Source organism: Accipiter gentilis, chromosome 28 (genome assembly GCF_929443795.1).
Source record: "Accipiter gentilis chromosome 28, bAccGen1.1, whole genome shotgun sequence".
NCBI classification, from domain to species: Eukaryota; Metazoa; Chordata; class Aves; order Accipitriformes; family Accipitridae; genus Astur; species Astur gentilis.
The window spans coordinates 6,130,991-6,148,519 of NC_064907.1; the positions used below are offsets into that span (position 1 = coordinate 6,130,991).

The window sequence follows — 17,529 nt, forward strand, 5'->3', positions numbered from 1 at the left end:
TAACTTTGTATTTTGTACTTACTTTTTTCAACCCCCACATCTATTTGGTTTTAACATCTGATTAATTATGCAAGCTGAATAACTGATAATTTCCACATGTTGAAATAATAAATTAGTATTTAATATGATGCCAGTCTTACTAAGTCTTGGTAAGTTAAATCTTCACTTGATATATTTAACTTAAATTATGGCCAATTCTGACCATTAAAAAGCAGATTCTATTTTCCATGCATTATTCAGAAGTAAGTCATATATCTGTCATGTGCCAGGTAATCTGTTCTGCTATTTCCCCCATAATATTTATGATTTCCAAACACTCAGACTTTCCTTTTTAGCAGGTGGAGTGAGACTTCAGTCAGAGGAGCTTCTATTTTCTTTGATACTGCTGCAGTATGTCAACAGGCATTCTTCTAATTGCGTTTCTAATATGATACTGCATTAAATTAAACTGTAGTGAATTCCCCTGGAGACATCTGAATGCTGCTCATCAGTGAAGATGGAAGATGTGGTGGGGTTTCGTATGTTTTTAGTGAAGAAGTTGCCCATTGCAAGCCAGATTGCTACTGTATTATCCTTTGAATGCTGAGCAATGCCTAACACCGAAACCTCTTTTCAAGGTTTCTGTGATCTCCTCTTTCCCTGAAAAGGGACAATAAGGTGCTGCTTACCATTCTATACCATACCTCAGTGCATCCCTAACTGTGGTCTCCAAGCCATTAGTGGTCCACAAGGACACAGTTTTACAGCTGAAATGCAGAACCATTCACAAACTAATCCTGTTGCGGTTTTGCCTATTCCCTGTTCAGCGTCCCCCTTTTCACCCACGTGCGTGAGACAGGGAGAGACTGAACTCCCACTCTCTGGGAGCACAGCCCAGAGGAGGAAAAGCTTCTTGTCATCCTCTTTCTTCATGCAACTTGTAAGCATAGGACACAACGCTGCTTTGGATGAGATCTGAAACTGATTCCCTTCATTGCTGTCTACACTGGAACAAATTAGAGCAAGATATAATTCCCAGTTTGTTGCAAGTAAAGGATGCAATTCCTAGTATGACTTAAGATACTGTCCTAGAGTATGAGAACACAGTTTAGCCCTTTGTGATTAGATGTGTCAACAGAGCGTGCCACACGCTCAGAGCAGAAACGCGATTACCTTCTCTGCTTCATTACTCTCCTTAATACACTCTGACACTGAATAGCACCCTGTTGGAGCCCTCGTCAGACTAATTTCAGCGTGGCATTAAGGAGAAGGATGTGGAAGGTGCAGAGGAATTGAGATCTGAGTGAAATTCACCTCACTCATATAAATCCTGTTTAATCAGGCACAGCCTCAGAGCTGCTGGAGATTGACAGCCTCTCTGCATCAGATGCGCAGTCTGTTAAGACCACTAGATCTTCATACACAGCTCTGCAGCCCAGCCCTTACTGCTGCTCTCTGTGCCACCCGAAAATGAATCACTATCATAACCACCTTACTCAGTGCCCTTTGGGTTTAGCTCTCTGCCCTGCACCCCCAAAGAAGGCTTAAATATTATGGAGGGCTTTATGTTACCTATTAAAATGAAATCACCCCCTAAAAGTATATTAGGCCCTGCAGAACCTCATTTGCCAGGTTTTGGAAACAGAATTGTTACAGAGAGGCAATACTCTACTTCTGGAATAAAACCTGAAGGTAGCCCTTAGTTTATTGTACAGCCAATGTATCATTTTTAAATTTATATACATATATATATGAAAGATGTAATGGTGGGAGGACAAATGGAATCATAGATCAGGAAAACCTTTGTCAGCAAAAGACCAGAGCTGGACCCCCATCTGACAAACCTAATTTAAAGAGCCTGGAATGACTGTAAAAAGCAGCAATAACGAAAGTTGCAACAAGCTGTCTTGTGAACAGAAAAGTTTCTTGACTGGGAAGCAGCACTCCTGCAGGAGCCCAGGACAGGACAGCATCTCTGGAGATCATGGGAGCCCCTAGCAAGTGTATAGATTTGTCCTGAGGTGCGCTCATTACTATAAATATTTGTTAGGTGTCATTCATTACCTTCACAGCGCTGTAAGCTCACCTCTTTGGTTGCCCATAACCTGAGTAGAGCTGGACTCGGTTTGGGAGGACAGGCAGGGTGAAGAGGAAGGCTTGGATTCAAGGAGATGACTTCATTTCCAAGCATCGTCTCCTCGAAGCGAGCCGATGAGTGCTGCAGCGCCTTGTCTCGGCTGCTGCTCCATCCTCTGGGCTGTGGTGGTGGCGGAGGTGGCTGCCTGTACCCAGGCACTTCCTTGAGCAGGGGCAGTGGTGCCCCGCCACGGAGCGATAGCTGGCGGGGATGGGGACGAGCAGGCAGGAGGATGCACACATGTACGACACTGACCTGCCCGTTTCCCCTGCAGACCCTGCACACGGTCGCAGGATCACCTTTGTCCTCCCATGAGCTGATGAGCGTGGCTGTCTTGTCTCATGAAGGCCTGCAATAGGTACAATATCGTTTCCCTTCTTAACTGTAATCCCTCCCTGGCGTGGAGGCGAAAAGCACAGGAATTGGGGTAACATACCCCCGCCAGGTTTCACAGCAGCACTGAAGAAATCCCCTTTCTCTAGGTGCGTGCTTCAAATGCTGAATTGTTTATCAGCTGTGGTTGATAGTAACTATGATTGGTTTTGGTTTTCCTATGCCTGCTTTAACAAGTGTCCCCTTCAATCCATAGAGACGGAAAAAGACAGATACTCCCTCTGAAATGCTAGCCTTCACTTCATGCCAGTTTGGCACGTGGCCATTTGCTTTCTGCTTTCCCTGTGATGGAGCGGTGCCGTCCTGCATCTGCACACAGTTCCCTGCAGCTGTGGTGATGGGCATCTGTCGTGGTTTAACCCCAGCCAGCAACTAAGCACCACGCAGCTGCTCACTCACTCACTCCCCCCCCACTCAGTGGGATGGGGGAGAGAATCTGAAAAATTCTTGACTTAGTCTAAACATTACTTGGCAACAACTGAAAACACCAGTGTGTTATCAACATTCTTCTCCTACTGAATTGAGGACATAACACTATACCAGCTACTAGGAAGAAAATAAAGTCTATCCCAGCTGAAACCAGGACAGCATCCCATCCCATCCCCATGCAAATCAGGCACAAACGACTGTGCTGCATTTCATTTGCATTCATGGAGTAACAGCCATACCAGTAATCTAATAGGTTTTATACTCTTCAGGGAGACAGTGTGTGGTTGATGACACTGTGGCCTGTGTTGCTGTTTTGTGATTACTATAGTTTTTCATAATTATATTTGTTCTTTTAGCTGAGAGGAAGACCACATGGACCACAAGACTCTGCTCAGCCTCGACTTTGCTGATTAGCTGGGCGATTTAGGAGAGCGGGGGAGTGTTCAGAGAGCCTGCATGTTCCTGCTTCTGCCCAGTAAAACAATTCCTTGCTTGGGAGGTGAAATCATCCCCAGTTTTGCACTGACCTTTGCAAAAACAGCTACATAACTTGATGCCGGTTTAATTTGGGGATTACAGAAGTCATTGCTATTCTAACTTTGATGCAACTGGTTCTGACTCCTACTGCAGCTTGTGAGACAGTGCGTTGCATGAAAATGATTTTTTCTCTTAGGAAACAAAAGGATAAAGACTGGGTGTACTTATCTGCTATACTGAGGAAAGAAAGGAAATGGAAAGGAAATGTTTGAGGCGAGAGAGAAGTCAGCAATGGTAGCATTATCTCAAGATTAGGTTTGATATTAAGGATTTTTGCCTTTTAATGGAGGCATATCCATAGGGACATCTCTGGCCCTGCATGAGGGTGTCCAGGTCCATCACTCCCTGCCTGACCTCTGTCCTGTAGTTGAACCAAAGATCAAGGTCAGCTGCCCTTGGGGCTGATCTGAGACTGCGACTCAGATGTTTCCAAATGCACAGCTCTTAGCACAGGTCATTCACAATAAATCCAGCAGCTTTCTTGGCCAGGGCATGCTAACACTGTGCACCAAGTGTGTCTGGATCCATGGCCAATTAACCTGGCCACTGTGCTCTAGGGTGATCCTGTCCTTTCTAGTTAGCCTGGGCGCAGCTATGTGTTGCTGCACTGCAGCATGCACAGGATCCCACCTGCAGCTATCCTGCTCTGCACTATGCAGGGATTCCAATACCATGCAAGTGTTCAACTTTCTCCATCCCACTGTCTCAGCCAGGGAAGGACTAGCTCTTATTCTTGCTTTTTACACTACTTTTTCAATTATTTACTTTTTTTTAAAAAAAAAAGCTCTTGTACAGCTTAATACCTCACACTCCACTACGCTGAAATACTTCTATGATCTATTCTTTACAACATTTCCTCAATATGTTAAATTAGGAAAAGCAGAACACGAAGATCAGTTTACATAGTCTTTTCAGGGAGTATAATTATGACTTACTTGCAAACATTTTGCAAAAACATGACCAGCTTTGTATTTCTGCTAAAATAGAAATATGCAAAAAATCAGGATTTCTGATTTTATTTCACATTTCTTGGGCATTTCTAGTGGTGATGAAAGCATTTCCATTGTTCTGTTTAACCGGGTGTTTTATCATTTAGTAGTAGGGCATTGTGGTAGCTCAGAATATATTTGACTTTTTAGAGCTCCTTGCATACTCTGATTTGTTTTGACTGCTATTTCAACTTGTTCTTTCAGTCTTTTGCTGTCTTCCTCTTCTTTTAAGAATTAGCTAATTTGAAGCAAAAATAAACTGTGCTAGAATTTCCATATGCTTGCCAGTCTCTAGAATTTGGAAGTAGGCTTTCCGTCATTCCACCAAAGAATATATTTATTTTTCTGTTTATCTTTCCAATTTAAATGAGGCCCCTTCCTCAACATTTGTTTCCAAAAAGATCTTTTTTCTGCAATCCAAAGCTGATTTAGCTGAATTTTTTCAGCTGACTGGACCAGGAACCCATTGAAACACAGGTTGCATTTAGTTTTTTACAATTCCTCAGTTTGGGGTGAGGAAAAGTCTCTGATGTCTTTTCTCCTACCAGTGCACTTCTAGCTCCCTTGTTCTTTCTTCAGAATTGCTGAATCCGTTTCCATCTGCTACTTCTCTCCTTGCACAAGGAATTTAATAGAAAGAAGCATAAACGTCATATGAAAAGTGATGATCTAAACATGAGCTGGGCAAAGAGCATTTCAGACATATCTGTGGCAGGGAATCAGCAACACTACAGGCAATACCAGCAGGTGTAAATTGGCCTAGCAATAGAAGATGACAAACACACAGAGAAAATAATCCCTGGCAAAAGCAGCAAAGACCCATTCCCCTGCATGCCTTTTTAGAGTGAAACTATTAGTGTACTGATTTGTTTGATGCTATGCATAGTTTCTCCTGATACAGCTAAGGCGCTTTATTCCATTGGTTAAGCGTTAATCCATTTCTATTTACAGGACTTTGAGGCTACTAACATCATGACCATCACAGTCTTTTAAATAACATATCAAAACCTTGGGTGCAGTAGTTGACCGCTCTTAAAATGGTCTTCATGACTTAGTGCAAAAAATATCTTCCTCAACTATTCCAAACATCCATCTGTGCAATATATTCGTGGACTTTAACACCTATGAATAATGCGTTGTCAGTGCCTCCTCCTTTGCCAGGGACAAATCATTATACACTTTGGGATGCTTCACTTCTATTTCTACTATGCCATGTATTCAAGCTCCCAGCTGCCACCCACTTGAAGACCAGTACTTGTATCCCTGCCCCACTGCAGGGACCAACCCCTGCTCGTGGTCTGCACAATGACTAACAAGTCCCTTTCTGTTCTCTCCTCAAGGCCTATAATATTATGAAGGTGACCCATGGGACAGATCACAGCCTGATGCAAGCCTTGTTGGAGATAAAGGAACAGTGTGAGGCCATCATGAGAATGCAGTGAAGATAACTTCTAGTCTGGAAATCAAAATATTCAAGGAAAAAGGAAATCAAATGCTTTTTATTGCATTGGGAAGCTTCTCGATGATTTTGGTGTCTTTTCATTAGGACCTACTTGCTTTACAAAAATGTTTAGTATTTATTAGTTTTGCTGTATAATTTGAACTGACTTGATGTTTGAGAGAATATCTGCAATTTTCAGAGGGTTTTTTTTTCCTACCAAACAATCTAATTGACAATACCTAATTATCAATTTACAACACCTAATTTAATTGAAAATAAGTATTAGGAAATGCATACAGAGTCTTAATCTGTTACAAAGTGATATAATTCCATTGATATCAGCAGTCAATTTTTTATACCAGTTTTTGCCAGCAATTAAGGATCTCATGTCAGACACATTATAAGCAGAGAGAATATATTTTTTCTTTTTGCCTTGCCCTTAGGTATGGTTTCCAAAAGCCTGATCCAGTGCTCTGACATCAAATAAGTTTCCCAATGTTCTAAATGAGATTTTCCTCCTCCCCAGTATATCTGCAGGGCTCTGTCCCTCTTCTTCTTGCATTTTATATGTTATAATATTGAATATTAAAATGGATTGAATAAAAAGTTTAATCAAAAGTGTATCTATGTGGAAATTGCTTACTCTGTTTTCTCCCCATTTTTACTGCTTCAAGAGTTTCTCACTTCATACTAGTTTTAAAAAGAGAGAGATTTGGACCTGTGAGCTCACTGGTGTGGTTTCTAGACCTTTCTGAGCCTGTGGGGTTTGGATTTCACTTCCCCAAAGAGTGAACCTCTGAGACCTACAGATGAGCACTGAATTAGGAGGTTATCCCTGGGGGAGAGAAGGATGTCTTGGAAAGCACAGGCACCCAATTTCCCCACGCTCATCAGCAAGAAAGTTGTTCTTGCCAAAGCTGCTGACTTCCATTTTTAATGCAGAAACAAATGTCAACAAAAGCCAAATATTTATGAGGAACATTGAAACCTAAATAATTTAATGCCTTTGAAAGTATCACTTCAGGTGTGTCACTCCTCTCTAACAATTTATTGCTGCTACTCCAGCCATGACTGTTATTTCATTAATCCATCGTTGTTGTAAAGTCAGGCTTTTTTCACACCAGTAACTTGACACCATTAATTATTATGAGATGAGAACACATTTAAAAAGAAAATGAACACTCTGGGCGTAATTTACAGCCACAGCATATGAATGCCAACGCTGAGGAAGATATCTCCTTTCAAGGCGTTTGAATTTGTTCCAGCGTATGGAGCATTCACTTGCCCGGCAGTAATATGCAAGCAATAACCTATGAAATGCAGTGCATTTCTGGAGTACGTAGCATGGCTTGATGCCAGAGGCCAAGTCATATCAGCCACCCAAGAAGTGCAATAATCCTCGCAGAAATTCACTGCTTGGTTGGGTCTTCTTGCTATTACGAAAAGGAAATTATCTAGGGGGGAAGGTCAGACCTTTGCATTTATTGGGATTTTTGACAAAGTAATGGCATCACTGATAGACATCCAGAAAATGTGAGGGGTACCCAGTCTTCAAGAGCTATTTTCTGGTTTTAAAGGGGCACACGCATATTAGAATTTAGAATCTTTTTTGCATAAAGATCATGTTTACGTTATCTCATGATTACATATCTAATACTAAGATTTGCAAGTGGGAAGGACTTCAGAATGTAAGGTAAGATGATGCATTAGTTTATGCAGCATATACTGGGAGATGGCCCGCCAGATCTCGTGTATGCAGACACATCTGTATGTAGGAACTGCAGCACTGTTTTCTGGGGCTTCTGGTACAAGGACACCTCAACTCTCCAAGCACAACAGCAGGGAAAGGTGGGCACTTGGGGTGGGGGCAGGCCTACCCGGTGTCTGTCAGATGGTGTCAGGTGAGAGAGGACACGTTACATCAAGCTGAGGGATCTACCTACACTGGTCTTTTCTCTCCAGCAGTGGTCTATAGCAGATGCTTAGGGAAAATGTACAAGTGAAACAGTTCAACGCCTCTCGTCGGGAAATGGAGAAAGAGCGTGCTATGTTGGCTGCAGAGCCTCAGGACAGCAAGTCTCCTGCCATGCACACAGGGCTGTGGGAAATTGGTCCGCAGCCCACTGAGCAAAGCAAGAAACCAAATGGGCCCCAGGTTGGTCTGTGGCTCGGGTTTCTGGCTCAGGGTCCTGAGAGGACCGCCACATGGCCTGCCCTGCCTGGCCGCCTTCTCTGGGCTGGTCTGCGGACGCTCCTTAGTACGGGGGCATAATTCATGCTTTATATTCATTACTGCTGCGGCAAAACTTGCATTTCTTTCAGCTTGGCCAAGGAAGGAGTCAAGTTTTCTGGTTGGTTTCAGTCCTTTACTGAGCAGTTTCCTTTTTGGAGATTCACATGTTGTGATGGGTTAACCCTGGCTGAACACCAGGTGCCCACCAAAGCCGTTCTATCACTCCCCCATCCTCAGCTGGATAGGGGAGAGAAAATATAACAAAAGGCTCGCGGGTCGAGATAAGGACAGGAGAGATCATTCACTATTACCGTCACGGGCAAAACAGACTCAATTTGCAAAATTAACTCAATTTATTACAAATCAACCAGAGCAAGGTAATGAGAAGTAAAATGAAATCTCAGAACACCTTCCCACCACCCCTCCCTTCTTCCCGGGCACAACTTCACTCCCGGATTTCACCACCAAGCCCCCCCAGCGGCACAGGGGGACAGGGATGGGGTTTATGGTCATCACACGTTATTTTCTGCCGCTTCACCTCCTCAGGACGAGGGCTGATCACACTCTTCCCCTGCTCCAGCGTGCGGTCCCACCCACGGGAGACAGTCCTCCACGAACTCCTCCAACGTGGGCCATTCCCACGGGCTGCAGTTCTTCACGAACTGCTCCAGCATGGGTCCATTCCACGGTGTGCAGTCCTTCAGGAGCACACTGCTCCAGCGCGGGTCCCCCACGGGGTCACAAGTCCTGCCAGAAAACCTGCTCCGTGGGCTCCTCTCTCCACAGATCCGCAGGTCCTGCCAGGAGCCTGCTCCAGCGCGGGGTTCCCACGGGGTCACAGCCTCCTTCGGGAACCCACCTGCTCCGGCGTGGGGTCCTCCCCGGGCTGCAGGTGGAGATCTGCTCCACCGTGGACCTCCCTGGGCTGCAGGGGGACAGCCTGCCTCACCAGGGTCTTCACCACGGGCTGCGGGGGAATCTTCGCTCCGGCGCCTGGAGCATCTCCTCACCCTCCTTCTGCACTGACCTTGGTGTCCGCAGGCTTGTTTCTCTTACATGTTCTCACTCCTCACTCCGGCGGCAGTTTCTCCCCGTCCCAACTTTTTTTTCCTTCTTAAAAATGTTATCTCAGAGGCGTTACCACTATCACTGATTGGCTCGGCCTTGGCCGGCGGCAGGTCCGTCTCAGAGCCGGCTAATATGGGCTCGCTCTCTCTCGAACACAGGGGAAGCTTCCAGCAGTTTCTTACAGAAGCCACCCCTGTAACCCCCCCCCCCCCCGCTACCAAAACCTTGCCAAACAAAACCAATACAACCAAACTAACACCAGCAGCAGGGAGGTTGTTGCGGGCAGCTTTTTCTCTCCCAGTGGTCCCACTCCAGCCTATTTTCTGCGAAGAAAGCTGGCTGGTGACTGCAGCAAGATTTAGTTTAATACATTGTTTGAAAGTGCGGTAGCAAGCAAGCATGCCAACGAGGAAGGAAGGTTAGATAAGCACTCATTTCAAATCAAGTAATCTTATTTTTTTCAGCTCGGACTGAAAGTAGCTGGAGTTGTCTTTCCACAGATATCATGTTTTGGTCTTCCCTAGTAATATCTGTCAAATTTCTCAGGTGGTATCAGCTTGCTAAGATAAAGATGCCGAAGTCAGAAAGAGGCAGACTGCAGCATTATCCGTAATGCTGGCAGGCTTGCTGCTTGCTTCCAGCAGGTCAGAGACTTTTCCAGTGCCTTTTGGAAAGCAGTGGTAATTTGGGTTTACCTCAAGTTATAGGAATACATTTTGAGTTACTTTTGATTTGTCACTTTCCCTTACATTAGTCCAGGAGCAACAATGTTAGATTGCTCTTAGAGGGAGTTGAGCTGCATTGTAGTATGCATTTGGAAGAAAAGCAGTACCAACACACAGGAAAAAAACATGGGGGATTATACAGTTTTGCTAAGAATAATTGATTCCAGTTGAACAAAACTTCTGTCAAAAAAAAAAAGAATTAAAAAAAATTAGTTCCCTAAACAGTGCTGTTTCTTTAAGTGTGGTGTAATTCTCTGTATCCATACCCCTCAAGGTGTGCTGACCTGATGTTGGAAGTAAACACTCTCTGGGCCCTTAGCAAACAGAACTTACAGTGCATAGAAACTGAAAGAAATGCAGTGAGCGAAAAATGCAGTGAACCAGTTTTTTAGACCTTGACCTCCTTGAGTCTATCAACCTGTGTGTGGAGTCTATCGTGCATGGCTTTATGCCAGCAAAACTCGCCTGCTACTCAGCCTTTTCTCTGCTTCTCACTGTAACCCTGTTCTCTGATGACTAGTTTTTTTAAGCTAGCTTTTTTTAGACTTCTTGTTATTTTTTTACATAGCACATTTATGATATACAGAGGCTCTTTCCCCACACAGTATATTCCAGATAGTCCCTGGCCACTGCAAGGCTCTTAATGAACAGAGTTCTGTTTTTCACAGAGGTTGTGCCAATTATGAGGATTTTTTTTTTTCTGATTCAGAATTAAATCTCCCATAAGACAAGGAGAAGAAGGAAGGTCTTACAGTTCTGGACATGGAGTTCTGGCTTGGCTTCTCTTCTGCACCAGAAACTGTGTCTGACCTTGGGCAAATCAGCCAGGATTAGATTGACATCCATAGTTGGGCTTTGTCATTGTTGACCTTTAGGAAATTTCTCCTCACCATTAAAAAAAAAAAAAAAAAAAAGAAAGAAAGAAAACAGGAACTGGATATGATACTCTCCATACTTCTGCCTCTCTACTTCCCTACCTATAAGGGCTTAAAGAGTCTGTATGCATTCTCTTAGTGCATTATTTGTAGGACAGCTATGTGCAGAAAATGCAGCTCTCAAAATACCCATTTGTGTGGGATGTGCGGGATGGAGTGACATCATCATACTTCCTTGTTGTCATTGCAGGTATTACCTGAGAGTTCCTCCACAACTGAGTTGCCCACGTGGGCAGAGTGCTGTAAGCTGCCGCTGCCTAAGCTGTGTCCCTTCCACGTAGACAAAGCTTTGGTCTCCACCCACGGCAGTTCAACAAAGTCTAAAGAACAGTCCAAAAATCCCAAGCAAATGTTTTTGGGCATTTCAGACCAAAGCCACGTTAGAGTTCCTGTTGGGTTTTTTTCCTTCTTTTTAAATGGCTATTTTCTGTTTCCTAGCAGTGTGCATTTTCCCATACAAAAGTCTTTTTTCTTTTCCATTTCTGATTTTACAAAGTTAATCAGCCTGAAAATACATTTGAGATGATAGCTGTTTTGTAAAATGCTCCCTACAAGAATATCTAAGTGTGTATTTTTCCTGTCCTAAGCATAAAGAGTGCACCTTAGCTGAAAGTCTGCAGCCTGCTATTCTTGCTACTCAGCACAGTGGTTTCTGTTTATGCCCACAATAGTGATGTGTAAGCCATGCCTATATGACCCCTATTAGTATTTCATGGGGAAAGTTCAATGTTTTTATTTGCTTTGCACTTGTGATCAACAGGAACAAATCAATTCTAATTCCATCATTCTTTAGACTTTTTGTAGGTTTTAATAAGGACCTTAGAGATTCCTCTCCCCGCCCCCTCACCCCCCCCCCCCCCCCCCCCCCAAAAAAAAAAAAGAATAACTCAGGCTTGGTAATTAGGTTTCATACAGTCACTGCTCACACAGAGGAACCTAACAAGTTCTTTATAGTTCCCAGGAGACCAATTAACCTTCTTTTAAATATATCTCTATATAGCTACAGAGACAGACGTGCACAGAAACGCACATACACACAGCTTTTCAGTAGTCTCAGATGCTCCAGCTCCTTGTTAACCAGATTCTGATGGGGCTCACAGCAAGAGAGCAGGGCTGAAGCATCCTGCCTAAGTACTTTTTAACTCCAAAGATGCCTAAATCAGGACAGAGCACAATCTATTCTTCTGATTTCCTTGCCCCCAGGACAGGAGGTAGGGGATAATCACGCAGCCTCTTCTTTGCTTAAAGTTCCCCTCCATCTCCTGGGCTCAGGCAGGCAGCACTTGCTGGTCTCCTTACCTGGAGCTAAGGAGCCCAGTCCCTCATCTCTCCTTCAGCTGAGGGCTGGTCTAGTGGGGCTGAGAAGACTGGAGGAAAGAGGAGCGTTTTTTTCCTCCGCCCCTCCAATTCAGCAGCTCTGATTCCCAGTCCCCAGAGGCTCCAAATAGGAAGGTGGCAATTTTACATACCTCTTGGAAGAAAACTGCATTTTAAATCACAGGTGATTCCTCTTGACAATTCCACTTGACTTTCAGAGCAGGAGCCAGGAGACGGTAATAGAGAAGGACGTCTGATGAGAAAATTAGCAGAGCTCCACTCTTCCCCTCCCCCAGGCCCTGTACTCTGCTATGTGCTGTACTTGACTGTTTACTTTTAATGAAGCTCCCTTTAATGAATCCTTTTTAGTGTTGCCTTCCTGTTGTAGGAGGTGCCAGGTGTGGTGCTGAGCATCCCATAATGAACCAGGTAGAGGAGAGACCTGGCCTGATCCTCCTTGCGCTGTTCCTTGCCGCGCTGGGGACACCCAAGTGATGTGTTGTGAAGTCATGGAGCTGCCATCCCTCCCACTAGCAGCAGTACACTGTAGGAGCCCACAGGGAAGGATGGAAAGGCTGTTGTGGTCTTTGGAGAGAGTCACAGGCATCGTACAGCTGCAGGGAAGAATTGCTCTCCATACCTATCATGGTAGCCATACAGCTGAGGGACATCTGATGGTCTGGGAAGTGAAGTAGCAGAGATGATGGGGACTGCATGAAAGGCAGCACTCACTGCTGTGGGTTTGCTTCTGCTTTTCCTGGGCAATTCCATTCTTCCATTTGCATGCAAGGGCCTTTGCTGTACTTCAGTCTCCTCTCCAAAGTCACGTCAAGCTCTGGGGAGAAAGTCTTCAGTGAGGTACTGGCAATATCTGGATTTCTATTCTCTTTAATGTCATTAATATCTTGTACCCAGCTTATACCCTATATAGCACTGTGATCAAAATACTGTTACGGGGGAGTGATGTTCCCCATCATGTTAACAGGAATGCTGGATGAGGGCAATTCTCTATCACAAGTTGGGAATGTTAAGTTCTGAACATCTGTGGCTGAACGCACCAGTAAATAACACTATTTTAAAAGGTCAGTGTAATGAGTGTATACAAAGACTTTTTTTTTTGCACCCTTACCAAATGTTTTCTGTGGGGACTGTTACATAATTTGTGAAAAATAGACAAAAATCTGATTTTGTGTTTTCTGCAAAGAAAGACCAGAGAAAGCCTGGGATGGGGCAGCCCACCAGCCACCAGTCAAAGACGCCACCTTCCTTTATTGCTGGCAGATAGGAAGATGGATAAAAATCCTTCAGATGGGGATTGTCCAAGTGCCTTTCATCAGAGCCCCAAAGCTCGCTCTTTGTGCAATCTATGTAATGTGACTGTGGTACACCCAGGCCACAAAGCTGTTCATTTTACCATTCAAATCTAAACCTTGGCAAAACTTGTCCTTCCGAGGTGGTGGAGAATCTCATCAATAGACCAACATCTTCTCTGCTGAGGAACGGCCCTTCGAAATTTGCTCCTAAGTCACAAGAAATGGTGTTTATTGGGCAGTGGGAGTGAGGAGCTTGTCCTACTTGTGAGTTGGAAAAAGTCCCATTTGCTGACAAGCCCCTGGCTGGTGTTTGCAGAGCTGCAGAAACAAGATAGGTTTAGAGCTCTGCAGACCTATCGACTTGCTCAAAACTAGCACAACCCAGATGGGCTTTAACTTGGGCCTCGCTCCTCGTGACTAAGCCTTGTCAGTTGCTTAGCTGGACAAGCATCTCAATTCAGACCAGAACCAAATGAGAAGCCGAGGGAGGCAAAGGCAAGGATTTTGTTCCTGCCTGATGCGATGCCTTCAGCGAACTCCTTTCCTCTATGTGTGAGGAATGCAGCAATGTGCCAAAGCCAACTCTAGAGCATATCGTGTTTTTCACAGTACAGGACAAAGGCGCTTGGGGCACTTCTTGAGGCCCTCCACCTCATGCTGCAGTGACCATTTTGTGAGCCACAGGGAAACCGGTGCCTTCCTCACCACCCCCTTTGTGTCCTGCTCTGCCAGTGATGCAGCCTCCCGTCAGGGGCCATCGCTCTTGAGGCTGGTGAGGTTTTACCTGTGTAAAAAGATGTCAAGTGTCCAGCTTCTGTTGGCGAGGAGGAGGGAGGGAACAGAAAGCAAAATCTGTATTTAAAAAAACCCAAACGAATCATCTCTGAAGTGGCATGGGAATGTTAGCTTGCTGCTCCGCTCTAAGCCAGTGTCAGAGAACAACAGTTAAGCAGGACAAGTGTTCAACTACTACGTTGGCTTTGACCACGGCAGCTTTTTTGTGCCTGTTGCTCCCTGGTACCAGCTGAGCCAGGCCAGTTCTGGTGCTGTCTGCCTTCCCCTAAAGCCCTGCAGTGGGGCTTGCAGTGAGTTGGGCTCAGCCCTCACCGCCATTTTGTGGAGCAGGGCTTTGCAGCCTGGGGACACCCACAGCAGGGGGGAGATTTTGGGGGGGGGGGGGAGGGTTGCAAAAGGCACCTGAGGAAAGCAAATCTTGTTGCCATTAGGCTTGCCCTCCCTGTACCATCTGAAACTCCCATGAAAAAGCTTACGCAGTCTGTCAGATAAAAATGGTGGAAACCCTGAATTACCTCAGACCGGCAGATGGTCCCAGGCAGAGAAGACCAGGTTTGGCACCAGCGGCCCTGTGCCAGCCTTCGCCCAGGCCTGCCACAGAACTCAGGCACCATATGAACTTTCTCGCAGCAAAAGGTCACTGCATGAAGCAGCTGACAGCGAGCGGGCCAAGCAAAGTTTCTAGGATGTGGTCGGGTCTATGATTCCTTAGAGAAATACAGCTTTCCCATTTGAAACGCTTTGATTATTTTGGGTTTAATTGCAATTTACCTTACTGTGCACTTTAAAAAAAAAAAAGAAATTTCTACTCTGTCTTGCCTGGGGAAGAATTTCTAGGGTCATAGAGGGAATTTAAGGTTTGCAATCCCAGCAAGATAAGGCAGTACAACAGCCTCCACACTTTATGGTGCTAGCTTATGAAGAGGTCAAAATGGCTTAGCATGAGGGTCAATTTTACTCAAAGTTCCTGTTTGGGGAAGGGAAAAAACATTCCAAATCTTCACAACTAGCTTTGACATAACTATTAGATTGAAGGGATTTGGGTTGTTCGGGTTTTTTTCCCCCTAGCCCCAGTGGGTTTTCTGCTTCCAGTGTGACAACAAAACGAATCCCAAATGAGATGGTGTCTCTGCTGCAGGCCTCTGGCCAGGTGGTACCATTCCATGTCCTGTGCCTTTGTAGGGACGAGCGAGGCACCATCATGTTCATCCTCTCTGCAACTCGCCTGGTATTGCTCTGTTCTTAAATTGCTGACAAGTCTATGAATGTCCACCCACCTCCATGAAGCTGGACTGGTTCTGCCATCCCCTTTGCCTTCCCGCAGTCCTACGTCTCAGCAGCAGAGTGCTGCCTTATCCCTACTCCAGTAGCACTGGCCTCAGTTGCAGACTGGAGACCAATGTAACCAAATTGCACTGGGACATGTCGTGGGAGCTGTGCACAGGCAGCACCACTGTCCTAGTGTCTGTGTGATATACAGCAGTGAAAATGGCCCCCTCAGAACAGCCTTAAAAGCACCCTAACAAGAAACTAAGAATAGCTTTGCAATGACCTCCTAGGGAGGCTCGCATGCCTTGACTTTGATATCTACACTAACCTGCCAGAGAGAGCTGGGAAACCTTCCTCTTGGGCCAGTGTATGTTGCAAACATATGGAAAAATTTGGAAAGCAAGCTATTAACAGGACATAAAAGCAAGCCAGGAATTGTTCAGAGAGGCAATAAATAAATATTTCATAGCATGAGTCACGAGTGCCTAGGTGAAATTACTTGGTGGAGAAATCAGTCCCAGAACAATTTTTTCACTGTGGAAGTATTTCAGTGTCCCGGTACTCTCACACTAACTGCCTCCCCATCAAAGATTTCAGGCGCTGAAGCCTCTTGCTAGGCTAGGGGTTTATTTAGTATGCTCTTAGTGTTTGCTCCTGTGACTGACCCACTCTGCAGATCACTTCATGTCACTGCAATGGTAATTGTCAAGCAGATTAGGATTGGTGCTCCCATTGTTTTGGCCTTGCCAGAGGCCAATGGATGTAAAGTCTGCAATGCCGAGGCTTAGAGGCTGTCCAGAAGCTTTTCTGTGGATTTCACAGCATCTTAATGGCTTTACATATAACCTTCAGAAATGTTCTTTGAGCCTCTGGAAACTCAGGGCAGGCGTGAGTCCCAGCTATACCAGCCCCCCCCGGGGCAGCATGAGGAGCCGAACTGTTTTCTCATTATTTGCATAATTGCCATGCCTTCCATTGTCCTTGGAAATTAGGAGAAAATTATGTTTACGGTGTCTTGCTTGGCTCCAGTGGTGCCACTTGCTGGGTATTGTGAGGTTTCCATCAAATATGGTTTAGGAACAGGCAGCTTGCTCTTTAATAAAAACAGGGCTGTGAATCTTCCCACAGCTGCCATCACTCTTTTCGTAGGTGTGTCCCTGGGCATCCAGCTAAAGCACAGAGATGGGAACGAGCTGGGCCACTATGCATGGACAGGCACCGAAAGGCTGGGTGGGTAAAAGCACTGCTACGCCTTCAGCACCACTGGGTGCTCTTCTTTCAGGCAAGCCCCATGGTGCCGTATGCGTGGGGCCCTGCTGAGCAGCACAGAGCATCCAATGGCACTGGTGAGGAAGAGTCTGCAGAGCACAGCCCAGCAAGCAGGATGGCTTGTGTGCTCCCTGCCCCTGCTTTATTGTTACTGCAATGAGCAATTCGTCTTTTGACTAAATACAGGAAAATGTCAGGTTTTCTCCCATCTCCCTGGTTTCCCGTCATTCAGAGAATAAAGCTAAGCAGGGATGAGACAGGGACAAGGACAGTCCCTGCTCCTTTTAAAGTGAGTGACCTCCTCCATCGCTAGAGGTGTGGGACTCCTTCTCTGCAGCAGGCCCCGAGTCCCACACACCGCACCCACATGTCTGGCTGCGCTTGGGTCTCTAGGAGATAGAAATGGGAATATGCATGTACGCCAAACACACACAGCTGCATACGTTTGGCTGCCAGTTGGTTGGCATGAAACCCGCAATCTGACGCAAAGCGTGGGTGCCAAACCTGTGCAATGAGCGTCCACAGAAGAGACACATGTAAACATGTATGAAAATGAATGCAGGTCTTTTCCCTAGACAAGCGTCCATTGGGGATGGACCATTTTGGGCCATCTTAGAGCTTTTCCCAGATCAGCAATTGCCAGGCTTGTTCTTGAAGGGAGAGTGGATAGGATCTCCAAGCTACCTCCTTGGTTTTGGAG

The 17,529-nt window shown here is 45.4% G+C and overlaps 1 protein-coding gene across 6 annotated transcripts in view; it reads left to right on the forward strand.

Annotated features, from left to right (window-relative positions):
* SMYD3 (SET and MYND domain containing 3) overlaps positions 1 to 6,493 on the forward strand; it is a 442,190-nt gene extending 435,697 nt beyond the window's left edge. For all 6 annotated transcript variants that reach the window (XM_049830859.1, XM_049830860.1, XM_049830863.1 and 3 more), the window contains one exon: positions 5,805 to 6,493. In XM_049830859.1, the coding sequence (XP_049686816.1) occupies positions 5,805 to 5,906 (102 nt within the window). In that variant the 3' untranslated portion in view covers positions 5,907 to 6,493. The remainder of the gene's footprint in view (positions 1 to 5,804) is intronic.
* The last annotated feature ends 11,036 nt before the right edge of the window (positions 6,494 to 17,529 follow it).